This window comes from Phoenix dactylifera, chromosome 11 (assembly GCF_009389715.1).
Source record: "Phoenix dactylifera cultivar Barhee BC4 chromosome 11, palm_55x_up_171113_PBpolish2nd_filt_p, whole genome shotgun sequence".
Lineage (NCBI taxonomy): Eukaryota > Viridiplantae > Streptophyta > Magnoliopsida > Arecales > Arecaceae > Phoenix > Phoenix dactylifera.
The window spans coordinates 977,461-1,004,245 of NC_052402.1; the positions used below are offsets into that span (position 1 = coordinate 977,461).

Genomic DNA, 26,785 nt, shown 5'->3' on the forward strand with positions numbered 1-26,785 from the left:
CCGAAGCTGTCAAAAGGTGCATCATAAGGTTATGCATCTTTCCCTTGATAAGAAATACCAGCACTGCACCCTTTTTTCATTATAAAAAAAGAGGAATACCAGAATTGTTCAAGTGTATTGGCTTCCATACCAACCATGACTGAGAGATTTTACTACAGGATGTTTTCTTAAGCTAATTTTCATAAATATACTAACATGGGATAGTTTTGGTATTATATGATTAATAATTTTAGATTCTTATGGAATACCAAACGAATTATTCGTAGATTTTTGGAGATCTTTGATCAAATGTAGTGATTTCAGATCATCAAGTATTAGATACTTTAAATAAAATAAAAATTATCGGCGATTTGAGATCATCTTGTTGATTTCATTTATTCTAAAACATCATCATAGAGTGTAAAAATATATATATTCTTTTAAATTATTTGAGTAATTTATTATTTTTTTCTCTAGAAGATATATACTTGACGAGGAAGCAACATAGTGGACAACGCATCCGCGGTTTTCAGTTCTCATCTGATAATGTCAGACTATGAAAAATATTATATACATACATTAACTTGCATCGGATGCTCTTTTTCTTAGCATCTAAGGTTATGTAGCTCTTCCGTCGAAGAGAAAACCTTGTAGAAATGTGCAAGGAACTATGGGGCGGTCATGACCTATAGTTTGAGACTGGATTGCGGATGAGGTGCGTCCATGACCTGCCGCATCATAGGGCGGTCAGCGTCAGCATTCGCCGTCGACCGTATATCGTGCGGACAACGCCGTCCAAAAAGTAACCGGACGTGACGTCCGGCTGCGAAAGCCCCTTCAGGACCCGCCGTCAAATTCGACGACCGTCCGCGTGTCGGGTTATCTCGGCCTTCGGACCCCGGGTCCGTCACCCAAGCCTCGCTCGGAGCCGCGAGGCCTGGATTTTTAGCCGCACGAACCGACGTTCGGGGTCGGCCATACCAGGTGCGATCCTTTAATATACCCCACGTTTGCCCACGGCGAGGGGAAGGTTAGCTTAGCTGCCGACTGCCGAGAGACTAGAGAGAGAGAGAGAGAGAGGTGCGACGAAGTTTGTGGCTGTGTCGGGATATCGGAGGCGATGGCGGAGAACAAGGAGGAATCGGTCGGGGAGTCGGTGGTGGAGAAGAAAGTGGAGGAGTTCCACCACGATGACTCATCGTCCTCGGACTCGGACAACGAGAAATCGAAGCCGTCCTCCTCGTCTGTCAAGTCCAAGATATGCCGCCTCTTCGGCAGGGAGAAGCCCGTCCACACTGTCTTGGGCGGCGGAAAGCGTACGAAATATCCGACTTTTCTCCGTTTCTAATTTTTTTTAATCCGATGCTAGTTGCTTTTAGATAATTTTTTTGCTATTTTTTTATTTTTAAAAAGATCGGTTTGAAGCGAATCGTGTGAGTTTTGATCTATTTGAGATGATTCGGGCTGAGATCTGGGGGCTCATTAGCTATTGATATCTTTTCATTTGATTAGTTTTAGTTGAATTAATCCAAAAGCTTTTACGTCCTTTTTTTTTTTTTTTTTGAGTTCGAGGGAGGCTTGGTTTGTTAGGGTTTGCGTCGTTTTACTCAAAAAAGCAAAGTACGTTTAGCTTTCGACTACTTTATAACGTTCTGAACGAAACCCTAATTTGATTTTAAGATACTGGTCATTGATTTCCATTGATGGTAGATGATGCGAGAATATTCCTTTAAGAAACCCTAATCTGGACGTTGTGTAGCTGCCTTGTTGATTTATGAATGCATGTCTAATGATTTGCAGATAAAAATATATTCACTGCCAACTTGAGTGAATTCGATCGATGAAATCCTTGTCGGTCGAAGGGACGATCACAGTACTTACATAAATCATATATTTAATTGTAGCAAATCTTAGGGTTTTTTTTTTACAGCATTTTTTCCCCAGGTCGCTAATTGAGGCATGGAGTCTTATTGTTCTTATTATATTTTGATCGTACATATGGTGGTTGAGCCGCTGATCGGGTATAGTTTGGCTTATGAAAATATTTGTTCTCAACGAGTTTTTGCTCCACCATCTATGCAGCTGCTGATATTTTCCTATGGAGGAACAAGAAGATCTCTGCCGGTGTGCTTGGTGGGGCCACGGCCATCTGGGTCTTGTTCGACTTGATGGAATACCACTTGCTCGCTCTTGTCTGCCACTGCCTCATTCTATCGCTGGCGATCTTGTTCCTCTGGTCCAATGCGACCACCTTCATCAACAAGTAAGCTCTTAAGCTATTTTTCCATTGCATATGGTGGCCCAAAGATTAATCTTTTAGCCTGGAGATTAATTTTTTAGTCGGGATACCGAATTTTTTGTGCTATTGATTGCAGGTCTCCACCTCGCATTCCTGAGGTGAGCATCCCTGAAGATGTGGCTGTGAGTTTTGCGCTTTCGCTGAGATATGAGATCAACAGGGGTTTTGCTGTTCTAAGGGACATTGCATCAGGACGCGATCTGAAGAAGTTCCTCATGGTATGTTGCTCGGTCTTTCTTTCAAATGTTAGCGGATCTTGGAGTATTTCAATGGGTGTTATACTGTTTGGTATATTGGTTTTCCAGGTGATTGCAGGTTTGTGGGTCCTTTCCATCGTTGGGAGTTGCTGTAATTTCTTGACTTTGTTTTACATAGGTAACAACATGATGTTTTGGTCTGTCATTTAACTTTCTATTCTCTTATTTATTTGTTTTGGTCTAACATTCTTGTCTGGTGTTTTTCGCGGAAGCAGCATTTGTTACGCTGCACACGCTACCCGTTCTCTACGAGAAGTATGAGGACAAAGTTGACTCATTTGCAGAGAAGGCGATGACAAAAGTCAAGAAGAATTATGCAACGTTTAATGCCAAGTGTTTGAGCAAGATTCCAAGGGGGCCTTTGAAAAAGAAGCACCAGTAGGTTCTGACTGTTAGTGTCTATCTATGGATTTTCCAGTGTTCACGTGACTGTTTACTCATTTTTCTCTGAACTTTCTCTTTGATGCTGAGTATTTATGATATGGATCATAAATATGTTTGCACGATTTTACCTAATGTGAGCATCCTACCGTATGCCATTTCTGCTGGTGATTTGACTGCACCATTTATATGCTATGATTAGTTGATGTTCCCTTTGTGTTTCATCTCGGTCCTGTAGTGCCCTTAGATGTCTCCAAGTAGGATTTATAGTGATGCAAGAAGTGGTCTCAGTCCCAGAGCTTGAATGAGTGTAAACATGTTTTACAATATGAGTCCAGGGTTCGTGCTTCTTCTCATGTTTCAGTTATCTATTTATTTAAGGGTTTGCTGCAACGTGTCTTCTATACTTGTTACCTAATCTTGCAGTCATTGGGGATCCAGATAGCATTTTGAAGATAAGTGTAAATTGGTTTGTTGTGCTTTTATGGTCTCTGGTCTCAGGGAAATTTATTTTAGATAAAATTATGTTCTATTTATTTATCATGTACTAGGATATACACACTAATTTTCTTCTACTGATGTTCTTTTTATATTGTTTTTAGTTTTTTATTTGCAACCTTGAAGGGTTTTTAAAAATTCTCTTTTGTTTTGAAAGAGGTAGTTGAGAGCACTGAATTGGTATACAATTTGAAGTTCAACATGATTACTTTTAAGCCACGGTAAATTGAGTGGTTAAGCTAATCTAGGAATATCTCACATTGCTTCTTTCCAATTAAAGTCTATATATATGCATTTAATCTTCTTGAAGATCTCATTCTGGTGTGTCTGATCTGTCAGAACTATTTTATCGGAAAATAATTTTTTGAGAAATTTGGAATCTTGAAAATGACAATGGCGGGTGTTATTGAAGAACTCTTTCAATAGTTGTCAGAATTATGTTAAAGATGAGTAGGTAATACCGGGTCTTTTGCTAGATGAGTTGAATGTAGTATTACTAGATGAGTTGAATGTGAACATCAACAGGAAGCTTTTTAGAAGATGTTCAGGTTTTAAAAAGGGGATGATTGTTTTGTTTTACTTCTATCTGCCATTATGCACAGAGACAGTGGAATGCTTCTGTAGGAATATTGGGGAACTAGATTCTTGATTCAATAGGGCAACATGTGAGACCTTACTTGTTGGACATGCAGAAACCAACGGGTAGGGTGAATGAATTAAGAAGTACTGAGCAAGGTTTTTACCAATTTATTTTTGACAAGATTAGCCACATCATCTAAGGTTTCTTTTGTATGGCTAGAAATGCTGGGTAAAGGATTAATAGTTAACTGGGGTTGAGCAAAATTTGCGATGGGGGGGATTGTCACTCATAATAATGTCGAAATATTTGAGCTTCTCCTGCAAGATAAGAAAGAAATCCTTTACAACATGCTGTTTGGATAAACCTTTGGTTGTGTTGCGTTGCTTAAGTTTTTTGGTTGCTGATGGCATATATTTTATCCAGCACTTCTTGTGAGGCAATCCAGGAATTATCATGAGGATACTTTTTGTAAAATCTTAGCACAATTGGAATTCATTGTTCCCGAAATATTTTTGCCATAATTTAAGAGCTCCTGATAAGAAGAGTGCTTTTGAGTGGAGGGAGGGCTGTAAAGTTATGGTGTCCTACTTTCTTGGATGATCCGTTGTCATATGCTGCTTTAGGGTTGTCATGCAATGTAATTTTCTTGCTGACCGTGGACATGGCTGGAGTTTCATTTTGTTGGCTTGAGATCCTTTTATGTGCCTTTGGATGATTGGCTAGCTTAGGTAATTTTTTTACCTACTACTAAATGTTTTGGTTAGAGAGCTGTTGCAGTTATGCTGTTCTTAGACTCTAGGAACATGAGCGGAAAAATCCGCTTGCATGTTGCGACATTTTTATAGTAACTGTGTAGTGATATCATCACTTCTTTCATACCTACCGGATTTTTGTTGTCAAGGAAACGGAAATGTTTTCATTTTTTAGTGAGTTAAAAAAAAAAAACAGATTGCTTTTCATTTTGCAGTCGACTTCTGGAACAGTTCTTAGAGATTATTACATGTTCTGGTTATAATTCATGAGGAAACGTTTTATACCTAATTGACAGGTTATGCCGTAATTTGGCGCTCCTTGGTCATATATGTCTGTTTTATTTTCACGGCCTTTTTGTTGTAAAATCTCTATATTCGCAAATGAAACTCTCTTTTGTAATGTAATTTCATGCCAGTGCGTGTTTCTGCCTGCTGGTTTGGTAGTACTTCATGGATTGTTCTCAGGCTCTCAACAGAAGTCCGGTGAGATGAATAATTGGCAGCCATATGCTCATGGCAACTCAACGTTGCGATACTTGTTTTGGCTTTTGCAAACATCCATCAAACCGTCAGAAGGATTCTTTGCGGATCAGACATTAGACTGATTTTTTGTTCTCTTTAATGATGATAAGAAGATTAAAAATCATTATTTAGTTTGATGTTTTAGATCCCTTGAAACATACTTTGTTTTTGTACTGGAGTGACCACCTCTAGAGCCATGCTTGTGTTTGGATTTTTTTCTTTTATTTTCTTTCGATTTGGGTATCAGTTCTCGATGGTATGTTAATATGTTATAACCTGCCGATCATTAGCTTGCACTACTCTAACAGCTTGTTTGCATGCATTCTTGTGTTTTCTGATGTTATGCATGTTCACTGGTGTTCGAGTCAAATCAGGTGCAACGTGTATGTTAACCATGCTTAACAACAAAAATGGCAAACCTTTCTTTACATATTAAAGAAAGCTCCACTCTCTTTTACATATTAAAAGAATTTGGACACTAGACAGAGGGAACAATGCTTTTTGATCATAACTAGTGGAAGGCACTCCACTCTCTTTTACATATTAAAAGAATGCAATCAAAATTTGAATACACTGAATTTCATATGAACAAATGGGATATTTACCTCAACAAATTTTAGATGACTATACCTACATTAGCTCTTACCTCCATTGTGCATTTCGAATGACGGTATCTTGGGGCAACCTTGAAAATGAACTCCTTTCCGATGGATAGAATGAGGACGTAAGAGGAATTGTTGCAAATTCAGCATCCGAAGGTTCAAAGAGCTGATTTTGTTTTGGAGGTGGTCTAGTTATCAGTGCAGTTGGAAAACTAGAAGCAGTACCAGTACTTGGCAACTTTGTTCCATGCTCAGTGTTTGATTGCATCATTGTAGAGATTGTGCTTCTGTTCTGCTTCTGAAGATTCCCTCCTCTCTCTTTCTTCAGATTCTTTGAGAAGAAAATCAACCCACATATCTGCAAATGACTGGCAAACAAGACAACAATGAGAAGATTAAGGAAATTTTAAAAATTAATTAATCCTGAAATGATAGATTTACAACTATAAGAAAGTTTCATCTCTATCTCTACATAAGTTTCCGTACAGGCATGCATAGTTGCGTGCACAAACACATGCATGCACCACAAAAACTCAAGCAACACTGTTCATCTTCTCCACAAGTTCAATAAAGGCCACGGTTGGTCTGCTGTTTTCTAAGGTCTAGAGATAGCATTAATGGATTCGAGTCATAAATGGGTCAACCAGCTCAGACTCGTTTATTAAACAGGTTGAGTTAAGAATTGGATTCCTGATCTCTTGTTTTGACCTGTTCAATAGTTGGGTTCAAATCATGACCCAACCTATTTAACTTGTTTAATCCATTTAAAACCCACATAATCCATTTAAAACCCATTTAACCGGACCAATTTAACCCATTTAATCCATTTAAGACTCGCTCGACCCATTAACCTGATTCAACCTGTTTATCATATCGGTTATGCAGGTCGGGTCGAATTACTTGTTTAATAAAAAAGTCAAGTTCGGATCTAGATTTTTGACCCATTTATAAATGGAACGTGCTCAAGTTGACAGATTTTTGATCCAACTCGCATCTGACCCAACCCATATCCAATCTAACCCAACCTGATTACAACCCCTACTAAGGTCTAGGGCCATAGAAGTGTCGGATTCAGATCGGATCCATGCTGCATCCGCATCCGAACTCAGATGAGAAAACCCAAGTTCGACTTCGAGTTCGAATCCATCAAAATAAGCAAGTTCCAAACTTGTATTTAAACTTAATTAGTAATCAGATTCGAGTTTGGATTCGAGTTTTTTGAGGTTCAATTTAGCACATGGATTTTATTGAGTCAATTAGTCAGGGGTTAACAATTTCCAGAATTGAAAGCACTCCCATCTAAATATACTCCATATATAGTAAATTTGTGGCAGACTGGCGAGAGAGGGAGATGACATGGGAAGCAAATGATTAGTTTTGAAAAAATCCAATCACTTTTGAAAACAAATTTAAATTTCTTTAATGTTTAGTTCGATTGAAATATAATCAAAATCTGAGTGTCAATTGGGATTTTGGAACTGAAATAACAGTGAGCAAGACTTAAGGAGAGCAATACATGAGATGTAAATCCAAACATGAAGAAAAAGAATTAAGACAAGTCATGTACCCGCTTCTCATTATATTTTTATATTTACATATACTACATATGCGTATATATATGTAGTTGGTTTATCAGATTTTCGGATTTTCGGATTCGAAGATAGGTACATGCAAGTTTGATCAGATAAAAAAATCTGATCCTATATATACAATCCAACTTCGATCCAATAAGGTTACTGAAAACTTAATTTGGATCCATACCTAATTATTACAAAATAATCAGGTCAGTTTATCAAGTTTTCGGGTATCATTTACACCCTACTAAGGACTAGCAGACCTTGGATCTCAGTAGCCCCAATATCTGCAAATTAACAAGCACTTGGACCCAATGTGCCAACATGCTTACTGACGCATGATACATAAGTCTTACATAAGTCTTTTTTTTTTCACAGACAGTACCATGGACCAAAAGTGCAACTACAACCAACTACTGCGGAATCTAAACTGCCAGCTGATATATTGATAATACAGCAATTTCATGCTGCAGAGTACCATGATTCTTGGGTTTTACTTATACTAAACAGCCTAGATATTCTTCACATAACTTAAGTTGTTAATCCACTTGATTCAATCCTATGGCATGCAAGTACAAGCATGGTATTTATTTTAGTGTCATGCCAAACTCTCAACCATGCAGACTGATGGTAGTAATGATGCCCAACAGTATACGTAGGTTGCTCAGAATACCAGCAGACCTAACCCATTTCAACCCCTCCAAGACAATATAACGACTTTGCAAAAGCCGATGTATGGAAGTCTGGAACTGCCAATAGGCTTTAAATATAATCAAATGAAAATCCCTTCTGTTAAGAGGAGAAGAGTATGGGAGACATGAAAAATAAGGGTTCAAAGATGTGAAATAAAGACTAACCTGGTTTTCAGAAGGTATATGAGAGGATGTATCAGGTGAGCTTCCTCCCAAGATGCCTCCAACAAGGCGTACTGGTAGACCCAGGACACCTCGAACAACACCTTTACCTGCAGAATGTTGAGCAAAACCTATTCTTTGCTTCTCTTCCTCAGAAAAGCCCAGCATGCGAACCATAAGATCCAGAACCTGGTAATCTCGAAATTACACAAAATCAGTCATGGCCGTCTTTGGAAGGTGCATAGATCCAACTAGTATAAATTATCTGCTCAATTGGAGAATTAATTACCTCTTTGCTGTGATTCCTCTGAAAATATGTCACTAGCAATTTGATCACAATGCGCCTGCCAGAAACATCAACATCCACCATTTTTTGAGTTTTGTTGCTCAATTTGCCCTAGAGAAAAGAAAATAAATATGCTGCAGAGACAGTTGAAGGAATTCTAAAATAAGAAAATATCCTACAGTCATAATCTAAAATTTAATCATGATGGATAATCCAGCACCACGTTTGTGTAGATATGTTGGCTTATTTGCAGAATGACAATTGCAATAATGGAGACTATGCATTACAAGAATGTAAGTCCCACTGAATTCAGCAAAATTATATCCATCCAGATAAGAAAATAAATACATCACAGTGAGACATTTGAATAAAGTCTTAAACAAGGAAATATCCTACATAGTCTAATATGAACATGAGAGAAGATCCAACACCACATTGATCAAGACATGCAAGCTTATCCACAGAATAACAATTTCAATGATCCATTAATTTCATTAAAAAATATATTCATCCAAATAGATCAGGCAATTGTGTAGCTGGATCAGAAGAAAAATCTAATTGCCAGGAAGCTTGGATCTAACTTCTAAAAGTCAAGAATGAATGAAACAAGGGCAGGTAGGGATGCAAAACTGAACTCTCCTTTCAAAGCAAACGCTTGTATAGAGCAATAGTGCATATATTGATTATAGAGATTAAAAGAAAAAAAAATGATGACAATTGGCCGCCTCCTCTAAACCCAATATGGAATGAGCAATAAATTCTAAGTTACATGGTGAAATTAGGATCTGGAATAACCAGCTCCATATATAAATTTCTAATAAATTCGAAGCACAAGAATTAGAAAACTTTACTCCATAGGATGGTGGTTAAAGGTGCTTTTCTTCATGCCACTGTTTGGATTAATTAAAAGACCTCCGAAGAGTGCTCAGAATATAAACAAAACAGGTTACCAAAAAGAGTGTTGCTTATTCATTTTTAATAGTTTGGCAGGCAGGTTGGCGAGAGGTGAAGGAAACCCTTTTAGATACGACATATTCTACTTACTAGTTAGGCAAATGTTGTACAGATGCGTTGAAACAGTAACAATCTACCCCAGCAATGGAATGAGCATCCCACCAGATGGACTTGACCTATATGGCAAATGAAATACCATATGAAACATTATTACTAATACATTTGAAGGCACTGGACTGCATATTGTAAATACTATATAATTCAAATCTCCAAATCTAAATAAGGTGGTTTCTATTGCCTATTATATTACATGGGGGGCCTTGTTTGGGGGGGGGGGGGGGAGGGGAGGTGGGGGGGAGGGGGTGGGGGTGCAGGTATCAGGATCTTGCGCATATGAAAACAAAAGAACATTTGATCCTCTTTCTCCCAAATACCAACATTCAAGCTCTCCTGCCTGCATACCCTTCCAATACAATATGAAGAGAACCTGCTCATTGGGGTTGGCCCAATCAATCCATGTTAGAGGAGCTGGGAATTACAAACTCGAAATTGCCAATAACTTTGTCAGTCAACAAAACTATGAAGCTAGACCCATCAAATGAAGACCAATCATTTCAACCAACTTACTGGAGGAGTATACCAGCAACTTGTTCACAAAAATGACTGTAAAATGACTAGAAAGCAAGGCCAAAGAAGTTACCTGTCAACACAGTTATCTGAATCCAGTGACATCCTATTTAGTCTTGTCATACTTTGTTCAAGTGCACGGCGTAATTTTGAATTGTCCTCCTCAAGCTTCTGTATGGAGTGCTTGGATTCTGATAACATCCTCTCAGCTTGCGTAAGTTTAGCAGCCATCTCTTCTTTTTCTCTATTTGACAATTCCAGCCCTTGGTTTGCAACCTAGAAGACAGAGGGATTAAAAAAGCATACCACATCAATAACATTAGTGCATGAATAGCAAAAACAGCATTGAAGGAATTTTGACGAGGAAAATAACATGAAGCTTTCGAAGATAACAGACTGCAATGTAAAAATAATGCATATCACAGCTTTGCATAATCCAGGGATGAAAGATCCCATGCCATAGTTCATGCCATCCAGGAAAGCCAATAATATACACAAGAACTAGCTGAACTTTACATATTGGGTGCTCAGACTAAAAAGGTCATATTCATCGATAACAAATTTTTATTTGAGAGATACACAAAATAAGCCATCATACAACGGATTATATTTCACGGTGACAATGAAATGCCTTGATATCATAAAGCTAGCTCCAGGATGGACATGAGCCAGCTCTAATGACTGCACCAGATTATGTAGAAATATTCCAAATGACATACTGGCAAATAGACAGTCCCAAAAGTTCCTTCAAATGAGATTCTCCAAACCTTACATGAAGCAACTTCATAAAGTTGATCAGGGATGAATTAAGAAGGGAAAAAAGGAACAAAACAGTTATCCCTCACTTTAAGTCCCTTGCAACGAATTAAACCTCCTTTGACAAAGAGAAGTGACAACTCAAAGCCAATAATCCAGCAAACACCATCTACATCAAGCTTTCTATCCATGAGTGGTTATACATCATCACCATTTGAATTTCTGATTTTTGAGGTCCTAGGCCAGGAGATTGGAAAACTGCAAATCTTGTCCATGCCAATGACATAAAGCAAGAAAAATCCAGTATTATATCAGCTACCAAGTGCCCATGGTCTCAGTCTCCTTGAAACAGCTTCACTAGTAACCAGTACAGATCTTGCTTTGGCAAAGTAATCAACAATGAAAAGTTCCTACCTAGAATAGTTATCCACAATAACGCCTAGGCCCTAAGAAGCACCATGGATTCTAGTCAACCCTATGCTAGCACGATAATGTTCAAGGTATGTAAAATCCATCATAGCCTCCTAACGCTCCATCATAGCCTTTGGCAGCATCGCTTGTCGCACCCTCAACAGCTTGACCCAAACCTCTTCATTCCCATCTTCTCCCCCAATCTAGTTGAATCTGACCAAGATTCTCTCAGACAACCATGCCATCCTCGCCCTCATCTCTTCGATTGCTCCACTTGCTTGATTAGCACCATCCTCACCTCTGCCATGGATGCCTTATTCTGGTTTTGGGGTTTCGGGCAAAAAGATCTCTTCCCCCGGTTTTAGGGTTTTCGAGGGCCTGGAGGAAGTGAGATTGAGGTGTGAGAACCAAGAAAATGGAGGAGGCAGGGAGCTTGAGGTTCAGACTATGATCAGCAAGAGGAGGCAATCAATTATAGAATGTTGAACCACATAGACCTCCATAACATATTTAAGGTATGGGCCTCCTCGCCAGGAGACTTCTTCGCCCTCCACAATCACTTCTCACCAGAAGTTCCCCTCCAGTGACCGGCTCGACAATCCTATTGACCAGCTCCACTTTGCCTACGCCTCGACAACATTCTTAGCTGCTCAGACAACCATGTCGCCACCATTATCTGCCACACCTAGGCCCTCAACTGCACATCATCCACCATGTCAGGCTTGACTCGAGCCACTTGGGCTCAATTCAAGTTGCACCTTCTAATCGGGCTCGGGTCGAGCTCCAACCTAACATGGAAATTTTTTTTCAGGCTTCAGCCCATCCCAAAGTCCTAAAAAATTTCCAAGCCAGGCTTAGACAAGGATGCGGCATGGCCTGACCCGATTCCAGACTTATATGTGACACATGCATCCATGATGACTACCAAGACGTGTTAAGGGTCCCCACGCCTAATCAACATATACAGAGTGAAATTGAATAATGCACTAACAATATCATAACTGCCATGTTTGCCTATATCATGTACCTTAAAACATCATTCATGAAATAGATGCTTATGTATTATGTACATAGTAAGGGCTCAACAAGGTAAATATCTGTGTTAGTAACACAATAAGAATGAAGGCTTTTAAGTTTGAATTGGTAAATCAAAGAAAGCTTGAACAGAAGTAATCAAAAGAAAATTAAACATGCTTTCCAAATTCCAAATCATGGTCGTTTGCCCTTTGATAAATCATTTTCTGAGCAAGAATCAAGTAACCAACCAAAGTCAATGAGATAATAGTACATTCTTAAGGTTCATATTCGTGCATATATTAAGATAAGAGGATAGCATCAATATAGGATCTCATTTTAGAATCTGTATCACAGCTTTGAATCTCAGAGTTGCAGTTTACCCAGACATGACACTAACTTAAATAGAAATTGTTATAATTTCAAATCTTGAGAACTTCTTATCTCGAGAAAGGTTTGAATTATAAGTTTGAGCTGCGCCATATGAATCTTAGACATGGAAAAGAAAAAGCGAACTGTTAGAGCTGCACCATATGTATGTGTGCATGTGTGCATGTATATGTGTGTGTATGTATGTATGCATGTATGTATCCTTAAACATTGAGGTGCCTCCCATCTGCAAGTTTGGCTATTATAGTACATGTAGAGGTGGAAAACATACTGAAGCACTTAACTACAAGAATTACATGTTATAACTGAAAACCTACTCAACTTGTCTGAGGAATGGGATAATATGGATCTATAAGAACAGATTGTGCCTTTCATTTATAAAGAGAAAAAATAAATATGAGTTCAGAAGTTAACCAATGACTTGTCTAAAATATATGGAAGGAGGGTTGAAATGAATCTTACCTTTAAAAACTCAGAAAGTTTAGTTGATTCTTCTCTTGTCATAGCCAAATCTCTTCCTAACCGCTCCTATTAATGGATGTCCAGACAAAACCAACCATCAATAAACGAGGTCCTAATAAATGATTGCTTTCGCATTGACAGAAATTACACTATAATGTTCAAGGTATGTAAAATCCAACCTGAAACCTCTGTGAAGCATGAGATAGAAAAATGTAACACTTACATTGGCTTCACTTTCAGCATAGTACTGGCCAAGGGCAGTTTGAAGATTCAGCAGTTCAAGATCTTTTGATTGAACTGTGCTCATACAGTTTGCAAGTTTTTGCTTCAGATCATTAATTATTTCATTTGATTTGTGAAGTTCATCACTTTTGATCTGTCCGATCTCCTCTTTCTTTGCTCTTTCCTGCTTTAAAGCCTTCTCCAGCTGCAGTATGTGAGCTCTTTGATATTCACAATTTGCCCGAAGTTCCTCAATGATTTTGCTGTCCTCATCCATCCTATCTGAATCTTCAAGCTCCTAGAAAATACCATAGTTGTTTTAACTGCAGCATGTATTTTTATTTTCTTGTTTATTTACTCTCTCTCACTCCCTCACTCAAGTGTACAACCATATTCCTCTAGGCATCAGCTTAGGCAGTATCAAACTAACAGATGCATTAAAATTCAATCTGTATAAATAGAAGCTTCAAACAAGATAGATAAGTGCATAAAACAATAAAAACTAACTGTTGATTACGAAGAAAACTGTCTAGAGAAACGTTTAGCACTTGGTCTTATAAAGCCTTTTTGCAAAAGAGCAATTCTAATAATAAGTCCCAAAATGAGTGAGAAGAATTCAGGTAGCAGGATGACCATTACATATCTTAACATTTCTTGTAATATGTTTCTACATGATGGAAAAGCAAAATTGTCTGATGTGATGCACTGCAACTCAAGGCTACAATACCATCACTATTATCAAATACATTTTGAGACATAAACAATCTGAATCAAAATGATTTATTCTGACATACAATAAAGTAATACCGATGGCCCGGATTAAAGATACAAAATATACTTATCAAAAAAACAAAAAAAAACAAAGTAGCTGAAGTTTAGATAAGTTAATATGCACACCTTTTGAAGGGGCATTTATCTGATACAGACATTTCCAGAGAACTCAACATATTCATACTCAACAATCACATCAATGAACAGAAATTTTGCCCATTTATTTCAAACATCCATGTGCAGTCAGTCTGAGAAATAAGAATCATCAAATTCCCAGTACATATTTTCAAATATCTGTACAGATATATGACAATAATTAAAAGAGCATTGTGGTGAACTATTATATAGAGTTTTTCGACGATGACCTTAACAGTCATAAGCGACCAGATAGTCGGCTAGATAATGTAAACTTTTAAGCAGAATGGTTCAAGGAAACAATTACCTTCCCTAATAAGTGCTGTTTGAGCCGGGCCAATTCTTGCAATGCTTTGTCTCGTTCTTTACAAGTGTCTTTCAATGTTCCCTCTAGCTTCTTTATTGACAGAGCCATCTCTTCTGTCACCTTCAACATTACAAGTAAAAATATATTAGTCTTGAGTATCCTCTTCCTTCAATTGTGTATCACTATGATAAGAACAGAATATCAGATTTCCTATTGTGATATGCAATGTTTCCTTATAAGTAGAGATATATGTGATCCATTACATGATACAGCTACCCCCACTTACATAAACAAGTAGATAAAAAGGTCAAAAGAAATAAGGAGGTGAATGACACAGTGAAATGATTTTGATGGTGATCTGAAAATCACTGCAAGGCCATTAAGGACCTATGAAATAAATTTATAATACAGTATTACAGATAAAATTGTCAGTTATCATATAATGTAAGCGGCGGAGAGGGCAGGGACAGAAAGGTAGCATTATTAAGGATGTATTGTAGTGAAAACAAAGAATAAAGTTGGGAACTTCAATATTAGAAGAAGCTTAAAGTGGTAAAGCACTAAATTGTACAGGTAGAGAGCTGAGATTTTATCATTATCTTCCCCAACAAGATCAATGGCAGTCTATATTAAGTATTTGGGCTCAGATATTAAAAGTATCTAAAAGGAATGTGAGGAAACACAAGAACATGAAAGCACATTGTCAGCAGCCCCACAATGACATCATATATGACCCCAGGTAGCGATGAATGACAAAAGTAGAATTGACATGGTCAAACACCACATTGTTGTCATGCCATCACATTAGCTGCAGAAAGTTGGGACAAATATTGATGATTTTCTATAAAGATATTTCTAACATGTTGAACTGTCTGACATCATGCATGAGTAATATTTAGATCGTCGCAAAATTATGGCTACTAGTTCTCACTCATTAACCCACAAAAACCACCAAAAAGGATAGATAAGGACTACCTCATGCGAGGTACTTGACTTCCTATTCTGAGAGTTCAGATCATCAGCATCATTTTTTTCAGATGCACTCTTCATGCAAAGTTGCAGATTTGCTTCAAGTTCATTCTTCTCTACCTACACAAAGATATCAGTTAAACAAAGAAATTGGAAGCATTCATGCATTCAGTAAAAGGTATTCAGATCATTGCTATCGACTAGGTCATGTGAAACATGAAAAAACTGATCCAAGAGTACTAGTAAATAAAAGATGTATAAAAGCACAACCATACAACCTGAAGCACGTTACACTAAAGAAGTTTATGTGCATCAACCTTCAATTTTGCATTTTCCTTCCCTAAAGTCCTGATCGTATCTTTCAAAGTCTCCAGAGATTTATTTGACTCTTCTCTGCCATCCCTCCTGCTCAACTCTGCTTGCAGTTGTCTTAATTCTGATATCTTCTCATTCAATTCCTTGTGCAACTCTTTCATCTCAATCGAAATCTGCCAATTAAGTACAAGGACCATCATTTCATAGAGAGAAAAATAAGAAAAACAACATGTTCCAGAAAAAAGATACTAGAATTGAGCAAATATGTTATTAGATCTCGCATTTCTAGAAGCATAAGATATACATTCACCCAAATACTCAGAAATACATGTATTTGCATATATATACAAGAGACCTTTCTTTTATAATGGTATCTTTACATGCTCAGTAAAATGTATCTTTCATGTATGTCTTTTATAATGGTTAAGACTAAAAGAGTGTGCCATAGAAGACTACCTAAATGTAGGAACAGAGAAACGTATAAAAGCTACAAGGTGGCTAGGAAAGAAGTTAACATGATGTTACAAGAGGCTAAATTTAAAGCACATGAAAAGTTATATCGCAAGGAAACTTAAGGATGGGGAGAAAGATATCTATAAGATTGCAAGACTATGAGATAGGAAAACTAGAGACTTGACTTAGGTTAAATACATTAAAGATGAACTAGTCCCATTAAGGATAGAATCATAGACATGTTAAATATACACGTAGAATCAGAGTATATGAAGATAAAGGAGGCTATGAAGAGAGATAAAAATAGGAAAAACAGTTAAATCTAATGGAATCCCTAGTAAGATTTTAAGCGTTTAGGTGACGTGGGAATAACTTAGTTGACATATTTGTTTATAAGATTTTAAAAACCAAAAAGATGCTTGATGAATAGAAAACAACATTATAGTACCAAATTATAAGAATAAATGTAATCAAGGTTCATGGTCTTGGCATCGGACCCTGTACCAGTGCCACACTACCACAATATCAGTACGGTACAGTATGGTACTGGTATCGAACCGGTACGGTACACTCTGTATCGCTCAGTTCAGGTTGATACGGCATACCATGAATATAATATTCAAAAGTCTACTAGCTGTTGTAATATTAAACTTATAAGCCACACTATAAAACTTTGGAAAAGGGTGATTGAGCACAAACTAATGCGTGACAAATATATCAATCAGACAATTTGCTTTTATATCCGGAAGGTCAACTATGGAAGCTATTTTTCTACTTCAAAGGTTAATAGAGAAATAAAGAGAGAAGAGACAAGATTTTAATATAGTTTTTATTGATTTGGAGAACACATATGATAGAGTTCCTAAAGAAGTTTTATGATGGGTGTTACCAAAGAAAGAAGTTTTTATTAGATATCTTAATGTGAGCAATTACTTGTGTGAGAACTACTAGTGATTATAGTAGGGATTTTCTAATCACAATAGGTTTACACCAAAGATCTGCTCTAAGTTTTTTTCTTTTTAAACTAGTTATAAATTAGGTTATTAGGCATATTCAGGATGATATTCTTTGGTGCATACTTTTTGCAAATGCTATAGTCTTAGTGCATGAAACTAAGGTCGGTCGATCATAAGTTGGAATCATAGAGAAGTGCATTATCATCTAAGGATTTTACATTAAGACTAGGACGGAATACACAAAATGTAGTTTAGTAAAATTAGAAATAAAGATGAAGAAAGAGTGAAAATTGAGAATCATGAACTCTCTAAAAGTAATCATTTTCAGTATTTAGGATCGATCATTCATAAGGGGAGATTAAAGAGGATGTTATCCATAGAATTAAAGCAGGCTGCATAAAATGGAGAAATACAATTGGGATATTATGTGATTGTAAGATACCTGCCAAGTTGACAAGCAAATTTTATCGGACAACCATACGACTACCTAAGCTTTATGGTACAGAATGTTGGATAGTTATAAACATATGCACATGATGAATGTAGCTGAAATAAGAATATTGAAATGGATAATGTGGATACAAGAAAGATGAAATAAGAAAAGAACTCATTCATAAAAATATCAAAATAGCACCAATTAAGGACAAACTGAGAGAAGGACAACTTAGATAGTTTGAACATATATAGCGTAGCTGAGGAATGCACCAGTGCGAAGGAGTGATTTAATACATGTAAAAGGAAAGATGGGTAAGGTAGACCAAAAATCACATAAGATAAATAGTAAGAAAAGACTTGATATCTCTATATCTTTCAAAAAGTATGGCCCTAAAGACCTACACAGAGTGGAACAGAACAAAATGATTCATGTAGCCAACCCTAACTAGTTTGGAATTAAGGCTTAGTTAAGTTGAGTTGAATTGGATATCTTTTTATGCTCACCACCATTAGGGAATGGTTATAATACAAGAGGGATGCATTAGAGAGGTTCAAAAATAGGGGTGAATCATCCAACCACTCATCTTTATTCCCATGCTCGCAAATGCGTTGATTAATAAAAAACCTTTCTTCATTGTTGTGCTCACATTCAGCCCATTTGTCTCTAAAATGTGATGAATATAGAGTGAGGGACAAGAAAGAAGCACAATAAAGAGGATAGTGCATTTAACTGATTGTATTTCACATGCATTACACATGCCAAAAATTAGTGGCTTATGATTTTGGTAATAATATATTGCAAGAAATTTTAGTCAACAGATTGATGGAGCCAATTGGTAATGCAACACATGTATGTAACAATATAATGGAAGAGTGCAGTCTGTTCAAGCTGATGCATACCAAATAGTGCCAAGATTTATTAGTGTGGAAACATTCATTATTTCATTAGCAAGTTAAAAAAGATAAGGACTCTCAAAAGAAATGATCCAAAGGAAGAAAGTTTCAGAAGCAAGGGAGCTCAGGAACCATCAGATTACTAATAATTAGCAAACCTCCAAAGCAAGGGAAAAAATTAAGATGCAACAAAGCATACAAGGCATAATAGATGAACAGATGGCAGAAGAAAACTCAGAGTAAATGGCAAAATTTAAGGCAGCATCTGCAAGCAGGTAAGTTGTGTAGCACCTGCTCACGAAATTGTATTACCTTTCAAGTTATATAGTCCAGACTAGATACAATTATTGCAAACCTGACATCAATATCCAATTTTCTATCCAGTGTGACAAACAACTAGTATGCCTTTCTAAACAGTCCTCTATGTTTTAAGGCAAGGCCCTTTCTTGGCCAAAAGTTGCTTTGCTAAGAATCTAAAATCAACTCACAGGAGAGTTTTAAAAATTTCAAAACTTTATGGATGTATAAAAGTCCATAAAGTTGATGCTATATAGGTGGGATCTGCCTTGCTGTTTAACTTCAAGGATTTGCTGTTGGGTCCAACACCAGGAACATGTTTTCTTATTCGTAAGGAAATAAGGAGGAGAAACATATTGTCGCAAAAATACATATCTCCAGGAAAGCTGCTTGTGGAAAGCTGATTTAATGGTTCTCTATGTGTTCGTGTCCTCACTTGTCTAAAATAAAATGCAGCTAACTTAATCATGTGCATTTTATATGACTTGTTTCTCACTTACATATCCAAAAGCGCTTCCAAGCTCTGGAAATCACGCAACAAAGATACCTAGAAAGCAAATAAAAGAAATGAGAAAGGATGGCAAAATGGAAAGGAAGCATATATGAAAAAATAAGACAACTTCTATAAACGAGTTCAAGGGGCACAAGGGGTACATAGCAGCAAGAGGAAGAAGCTGCATGCATTTCTCACTCTTATTTCTAATATAGAAGTAACCTTAAGAAATATTAAATGGAACTTGAGAAAATAATTCCACTTTTCTTACTTGAATTCAGGTTTCAGGATGGTAAAAGCACATGGTTCAGGATACAAAGGAATTAATTTGACCAAGAAGGGAGTTCACACCATGCAGAACTACAATTGAAAAGTTCTCAATCATTAAAAATATATTAATCTTCCTATCAAGATACACCAGCCTTCAGGAGCAGAAAATTGTCCCTCAAGCCAAATGCACAGTGATAAAATAGTCTACCTCTGCACCTACTAATTAAACTCTCATCTTTAAATGTCTTTTAAAGCATGAGCTGATGAAGTTGAAGTCTGGCTTCATTTACTTCACTGGTCCTTACATATTCTAGGAACCTTGAGACAGTTTTTTCCATCTCAAAGAAAAAGTAGTCAATCATAGTCAAACCTTGGTAACCACAGAGCTGTCTACTTTCATGCAAAGGAGACTAAGAAATTCAACATTAAGATGCCAGAGGAATAATAAAGTTGTCATAAATATATATCAGAAATCCTTGCCAACAAATTAGCTGGGAACTGTGTTGAATCTGCGCAATGAGCATAGAGGACATAATGAATTGCACAACAACCTTTAAGTTATGTCGGACAGAGTAAAACAAATAATGGCAAAAGACAAAAAGACAATACATATAATGCTCAAACTTCTTACTGGAAGTTCAAACTAGAACTTACCTTCTCCTTGTCCATTTTTAAATCATGGAGTTCCCTCAAAGAAGATTCATTCAGCCGATGCTCCTCTGAATAACATAAAATATCAGAAACAAGATTAAATAATGAAGGAATTATGCGCACAAACTATCCCAAGACAATACCTCGTAACTTCTGCTTCATGATTGTTGCATTCTCACGCTCACTGTCAACTTGTGATCTTAGTTGTTTAATTTCAGAGTCAAGACTAGCCTGTATTGCTGCCAATGATCTGTTTTCTTCAAGCAAATCTGGGTGATCCTACAAAAATGATCAATTTCCTAAATCCATGTAAATTCATTATATACTAGACAACTGAAGTACATGAAGTATACATGCATCAAGAAAATATTAAACAGATATTATCTTGTCAAAAAATCAAATAAATATCAACCATTCGTAGCAAACTTCCTATCATAAAATGTTTCTATACATCCATTAGAAGATAAGCTATAGCCAGTTAGCATTATTGAATAGCATACAGTAGTAGGTGAGAGTTAAGAAAGAAACAATGTGGTTAGTACCTTCCTATTGCCCTGTGAATTTGCAAATTTCAGCTCCCTCGTTTGTTGCATTGCATCAAGTTGATTTGGTTGCATAGCCCCATTGCAGTATCCATCCTGATTGGAGGCATCATCTTTTGTTGCATGGTTTTCAGGAGAATGAGAATTTTCTTGAGCTTTATGTCGCTGTTGTCTGATGGGTGATTTGTCAACTGTGCTCTGCAAAGATCTCAAGCCGAATAAGCAATCATGGCCTAAATGAAGGTGATGATAGGCTAAAATTTTCTATAACGATCTCAAAGACTAAAAGCTGCACCATTAGCATAGCAGTGGCAATTAAATGCATCTTCATGTAACAACTGAATGATCATAAATTGAAAATAAATGAATGTTGTAAACATAGGAGAATGGTGATTCCATCACAATGTGAATATGATGGCTGCAGCCATCTGAGTGACAGTTGCAGGCCAACAAAGAAGACAAGAGACAGTAGAGAAGCACAACTTGCCAAAGGAAATTTGAGAGAGAGAGAGAGAGTTGTCGTGGGAAGGTTTTTCTGATATGGTGTCTAGTCAGGCAAGTTTACAACTTATATCTGTGCAATTCAACCACTAGTGGAGACATACATACACATACTTGAACATGCACATTATTCACTTGCATGACCTTCTGGCTGCATGCAAATTAGATCATGACTATGAAAAGAACAAAGAAGTGTTATCAAGACAAATGGAATTCACTCTATGAATTCTTTTTGCTACTTTTCCCTGTACAAAGGTCATCAACCTATCTTGAAACAAGTCATTAAGGTTTCTTGACCACTTCCAGAGAAGACTATCTATGAAGAATGGAGGTTGATTTGGTTGTTGCAACAAACTTCAAAATGTACACGTGCAAGCACCTACTATAAAGTGTGAAGCAAAGGAATCCTTATATTCAACCAAACAGAGGATTATAAAAAGTAGATCTACAGCTCCAGAAATTATGAAAAAATAATCTGAGTTGAAGAAGAGAGTTTGATCTACCAGCTTACTTCGTAATGAGTACTGACAAGATTAAATATCGAAGCAAAAGGCATTCAAAATTCTAACAGGCAGCATGCATTCACAGATTAAGTACTACTGACTAATTGAGAGTAGAGGCACAAATAAGCATTCTTAGTAAGTCTTATTTAGTTATTGACCAGTCCAACCTATCATTTAGTCTACTAAATCTTCAAGAAGTGAATCATCAGGTGCTATAAAACGTGATACATGGAAAGATTACCTTCAGCACATTAGAGCAATTTGATAATGTCTTAAGGCTCTCGTCTTTTAATGTATGTCCAAGAGCATTTTTTGTCTCCATATTTCTCCTTAATAAACCATTTTCCTCACATAGTTTGGAAAGTTGCTCCTGTCACATATGACAAGATAAATGAAAAGTAACACATGCTTAAAGCTAAAATTAACATTTATTGTGTCAAGCTGTAGACATCACTGCGTCTCATTTTGTATTTTGACTAAAGAACTCCGATCAAAAAAGATAATGGCTGAAGTGAAAATTTTGGAAATGATTGTTAAAATAAGGTACGTCCCTTAGTGAAGAAAAAATATGCCAGACAGAAGGGAGCTGATAGAAAGATCTTCCATGATAAATAAGAAGTAGCGACATTTGAACTCGGTATAATAAACTTAATCCCAACATATTAGAGGAACTCTCGAGAAAATTACAATAATCAGTATAGAATGTATAATTCCAACAGATATCAAGAATTAAAAAAAAAATCAAATTTTCTGTATCCCTCAAATTAGAAAACTGACCATAAGAAGCCATCAAATCTATTATATGCTATAAAATGTGCAAAAATTTATAATAACCACACAGACACATTAATTTCCAAAAGATATAAGGAACTGAAAAACCAATTTTCCTCAAGCCTTTGAAATAAAAAGCTGAGTAGCTAACAAAAAGAAACCGTCGAGCTATTATATGCTACAAAGACATGCATAAAAAATAAAGAGATAAAAGAAATCCAGATACAAAGTGTGTGCAAACAACTGACAGGACCAAATTATGCAAATCCAGATACAAAAGATGAAAGAATCTGAAAAAGAGACATATATTAAGAAAAGAGGTAACTTGTGGTCAGAGAAGAAAAGAAGCGTAATGTGCAATTACAGCATAATTAAATGAAAGTGCCTTAATTTCATTTTCAGATGCTTGAAGCTTCTGGATATCTGCTTTATATTTTGCTATCTACAATGAAAGGAATAGTGTTATCACTATCACATGCCATTCATCATTACACATAGCAATCTATTGCTAAATATAAAATTAATATGCAGTTAAAAAAAAACCAGCATGATCTTATCAACCAATCCTAGAGTAAATGAAACAGAAATTAGAGGGAATATGATGCAGGACAGAAGAAGACGAAGAGAGAAGATGAGGAGAGAAGAGAAGGGAGAAATCTCACATCTTATGAGAGAAAAGAAAAGGTGATCAGCAAGAGGAAAGGGGGTGAGCTTCTTCTTGTTGTTTTCCTCTCTCTCTCTCTCTCTCTCTCTGTGTGTGTGTGTGTGTGTGTGTTTTGGTGCGATGAGGCGAGGACAACCGCAGTGGTGGCGATGGACCTAGGAAGGTGGTGCTTATGGTTGGCTGGGATTGCGGTGATGGTGCAATGGAGATGTTATGGCAGTGGTGGTAGATCGAAGTTTGCTCTGATACCAAATTGACGCCGAACAAAATAAGCTTTGGTACCAAATTAACATGGGGCAGAAGAAGAAGAAGAAGAGAGAGGAGAAGGAGAAGAAGAAGAAGAAGGAGAAGAGAGGAGGAACGAGGAGAAGAAGACAGAGGAAGAGGGTAAGTTAAGATTCCGTACTCTCAAATTTGAATAATGCAAACTATATTCCCAATTAACACAATAATGGGTTTATATAGACAACCCAAAATTCTAATTAGAATCCACATAAAAATAAAATACTGAAGTCCTCATAAAATTCTAATCCTACAATCCACATAAAAATAAATTTATCTAATTTTCAAATAAATAATTTTTTTTAATTTCTATATTAACAGAAATGCGCTTAGATTTCTTATTAACAATCCTCCGTCAGAATATCTTTAGTCCCTTGCAAAAATCACCCCAAGTTTCACACAGGTACAGTGAAGGATTGTTAATACAAAGCACAATAGTAAACAAAACATGATTTGTTAATATTACTATATCAATATGTTGCTCAATGCACTCATCATGTAAACATCTATCCAGCCAGCCAGCTTACCTGATTCATCATTTGTAACCATCCATCATAGTATAAGGACAAAAGGATAATGATTTTTCATCAGTCTCTTATTGGAGAAAGCCATCCATACTACCAATATATAAGTCAATGAATCCCACTAATCAGAAAAAGATAATCCCAGCTAGTTGAGGATCCAAGGTGCTACTTCTTGATGATTAATTATCAACATACATGATACGCAACACACTGGACCATATGAGTAAAATCAACATAATATCAACCTTCTCAATTATATTACACTTGGGAGGTGGGAAAAGAAAAATCTTAACATGAAGAATTCTGCCCTCCTTAAGACTAATCTACAAGTAGGAAATTCCCACCTCAGTTACAGCTGAAAGTTTTTGCAAATTATCAAGAGCACCATATCGAGATTTCAAAAGAACTCTTGGAGTTGCATGCCATTTTTTGTCATGGAAACTAAATAGAGGCATGACTGCTAGTTCCCCACTGTAACAAACACACCTTTGCTACATTAACTCAGGTGCTTGTAACAAGTGTGAAAAGTGTCTAGGTATCAAATCTTTCTAATATTTAAGAATTTATTTTTTAAAAACAAGTGCCCTAGTGACATGCCAATATCCATGTGTACAATTGATTTTGGCTGATAAATCTAGAGTGAATGATTCAGATAACATCACAAATCACGCCAATAGCAAACTAGCCTCTTCTACACAAATAAGCGCTTTACAAACATTTTATCTTGCGCGCATGAAGCAAGACACAAGTTGATTACCCCAACTTCAAAGTAGAGAGTACAGGAACAAACTACACAAAAATTTCCTGAAAACCCAGATCTTTCTAGTCAGGCTTGGACTCCAAAGGGCTACAGAAAAGTGCAACTCAAGACTTTGTCATCAGTTACAAGTTACAACCCTCACTCCCCAAAAGACTCCCAAATAGTACCTTGTGCACGAAGAAGCCTTTGTCCCAAGTATTATTGATGTTATATTTCAAACCATATTGCTCGGAAGAGCTTATATTACTAATTTTATCAATTTGAACCTTAGAGCCACCTTTCTGTACTTTGAGAAATCATCGTACATAACCATATTGTATCATCCTCAGTTTTCAAACATTGAAAACAATCATGCATATACAAGAGCTAAGGACTTTTTTTTTTTTTTTTTTTTTTTGGGGGGGGGGGGGGGGGTTACAAAAAAAAAAAAAAAGAATTAACGTCAATACCATATCGTTTCTCATGCCGGATACTAAGTTTAAGACTAATTGAAAGATCAGAATGCGCTAATGTAGATGTGGCTACTAATTACCGAACTTTCATAGCAGGTTCATTTGTTAAAGCTTTCAAACCAAAGTTGAGATCCTGAAGCTGAACTACTTGAATAGATAATGCCAGCTCCAAAATATCAAAGCATGACTTCTTATGCGGAAATCAGCAATAGATTGTCCGCCCTTTTTATCCCAAATTGGTCATAAAGATCTATAATTCCACGGACAGCAAGAATTCCCCAAAACTGGAATCTAAAGCAACCTAATAACGGAACAATTCTTATAAAATTTCCCGAAATCGGTCATCGTACCTCGTCGTAGGGCTCCGAATCGGTTCGATAGGCGACCGGCGAACCGGCTGGGGACGTAAACCTGGCGGATCGCCGGCGGGAAAACCGGCGAACGGAAGCCGGCGAATCCTCCCCCACTGCCCCTCGAGGTTGGGGGACCTCGAGCTCTTCCTCGTCGTCCAGCACCTCGCTGGCGATCCGGGAGAGGCTCTCCTTGTACGCCGCGATCGAATTCCGCATCATCCTCCGGTCCCTCTCGGATCCCAGAACCCCTTCCAATCCAAGATCAAGAAGACGAAATCTAGGGCAAGAATGCGGTCCCGACAAAGAACGAAGAGAGGTCGGTAGATCTGGAGGAGGGAACGCCGGCGGCGCAAAGGTTTTTACGGGGGAGTAATTCCGGGAGGAGAAGCGTTTATTTGTTTCTTTTTTTTTTCTCTTCTTGGAAAAAAAATGGATATCGATGATGATTTCCCGTAGGAAATTAGAAATAAGAGATTGGTGGCTCCGGTCGGGGAGGGGGAGGGGTTGGCTCGGACGAGAAGGGTTTACCGCCTTTACGGACACGGAAGGTTGCAGTTGCGAGATGATGAAAACTCAATTAAACGTGGCGGGTTGAGCGGTAGCGACGGCAACATGTGTCCACTTGGCTACACATATAGTCCGGGAGAAGGTTCCTTCTAAACGAGGGCTGCGAGGAGAAAACGTGTTAAAAAGCGTGAGGTGGATGAGGAATATATGTGGTTCGCCCAAATTCTTCGTGCCTGACTGCCAAAAGAATTTTTTTTTTTTTTGATGAGAGAAGAATTTTTTTTTTGAGTAATATGAGAATGAAGATTATTCATTTTTGTAAGATCTCACGTCTTGATTGACTTTGACTGTGGATCTTATAAAATAATACTCATTATGACTTGTATAGCTGTTATATTTATTTGAAATGCCTCCAATGACCAAGTGTGCTTGATTTAGTTTGAAGAAATAACATTTAGTATAAAAGCCTGCGTGTGCCCTAACTTCACTGATCATCGCAATGGCAAACACCACGGTGGCCGTCATTTTCGGGATGCGATGAGGAGAAAATAATTTCTACC

The 26,785-nt window shown here is 37.1% G+C and overlaps 2 protein-coding genes across 8 annotated transcripts; one reads left to right on the forward strand and one right to left on the reverse strand.

Moving 5' to 3' along the window:
- Window positions 1-878: 878 nt before the first annotated feature.
- Window positions 879-3,272, forward strand: LOC103709009 (reticulon-like protein B2). 2 transcript variants are annotated; one of them, XM_039131176.1, is made up of 5 exons: window positions 892-1,295; window positions 2,062-2,242; window positions 2,355-2,496; window positions 2,584-2,653; window positions 2,751-3,272. In XM_039131176.1, exons 1-5 carry the CDS (start codon window positions 1,100-1,102, stop codon window positions 2,915-2,917), a joined length of 756 nt encoding a protein of 251 aa, XP_038987104.1. In that variant the 5' UTR covers window positions 892-1,099; the 3' UTR covers window positions 2,918-3,272. The 2 variants fall into 2 exon arrangements, with proteins under 2 accessions (XP_017698794.2, XP_038987104.1); XM_017843305.3 differs by having other exon boundaries at window positions 879-1,295; window positions 2,355-2,653.
- A 2,394-nt stretch (window positions 3,273-5,666) lies between these two features.
- Window positions 5,667-26,367, reverse strand: LOC103709010 (golgin candidate 4-like). Of its 6 annotated transcripts, none has more exons than XM_039131174.1 (14): window positions 25,716-26,344; window positions 22,154-22,282; window positions 20,909-21,106; window positions 20,510-20,645; window positions 20,370-20,434; window positions 15,920-16,090; window positions 15,609-15,722; window positions 14,634-14,753; window positions 13,422-13,718; window positions 13,199-13,264; window positions 10,239-10,441; window positions 8,588-8,642; window positions 8,302-8,487; window positions 5,667-6,228 (listed from the first exon to the last, which is right to left on the reverse strand). In XM_039131174.1, exons 1-14 carry the CDS (start codon window positions 25,935-25,937, stop codon window positions 5,911-5,913), a joined length of 2,280 nt encoding a protein of 759 aa, XP_038987102.1. In that variant the 5' UTR covers window positions 25,938-26,344; the 3' UTR covers window positions 5,667-5,910. The 6 variants fall into 6 exon arrangements, 3 of the variants coding, with proteins under 3 accessions (XP_038987102.1, XP_008792382.1, XP_038987103.1); XM_008794160.4 differs by having other exon boundaries at window positions 5,667-6,238; window positions 25,716-26,339; XR_003386037.2 differs by lacking the exon at window positions 5,667-6,228 and adding an exon at window positions 9,629-9,714 and having other exon boundaries at window positions 8,347-8,487; window positions 25,716-26,367.
- Window positions 26,368-26,785: the final 418 nt, after the last annotated feature.

Bases quoted from the DNA above. Each gene is read 5' to 3' on its own strand.
- LOC103709009 (XM_017843305.3), top strand. From the start codon at position 1,100: ATGGCGGAGAACAAGGAGGAATCGGTCGGGGAGTCGGTGGTGGAGAAG. The intron at 2,243-2,354 runs GTAAGCTCTTAA...TATTGATTGCAG, and splicing joins GCGACCACCTTCATCAACAA to GTCTCCACCTCGCATTCCTG. The intron at 2,654-2,750 runs GTAACAACATGA...TCGCGGAAGCAG, and splicing joins CTTGACTTTGTTTTACATAG to CATTTGTTACGCTGCACACG.
- LOC103709010 (XM_039131174.1), bottom strand. From the start codon at position 25,937: ATGATGCGGAATTCGATCGCGGCGTACAAGGAGAGCCTCTCCCGGATC. The intron at 13,265-13,421 runs GTAAGTGTTACA...ATCCATTAATAG, and splicing joins ATGCTGAAAGTGAAGCCAAT to GAGCGGTTAGGAAGAGATTT. The intron at 8,488-8,587 runs GTAATTAATTCT...CGAGATTACCAG, and splicing joins AGAGGAATCACAGCAAAGAG to GTTCTGGATCTTATGGTTCG.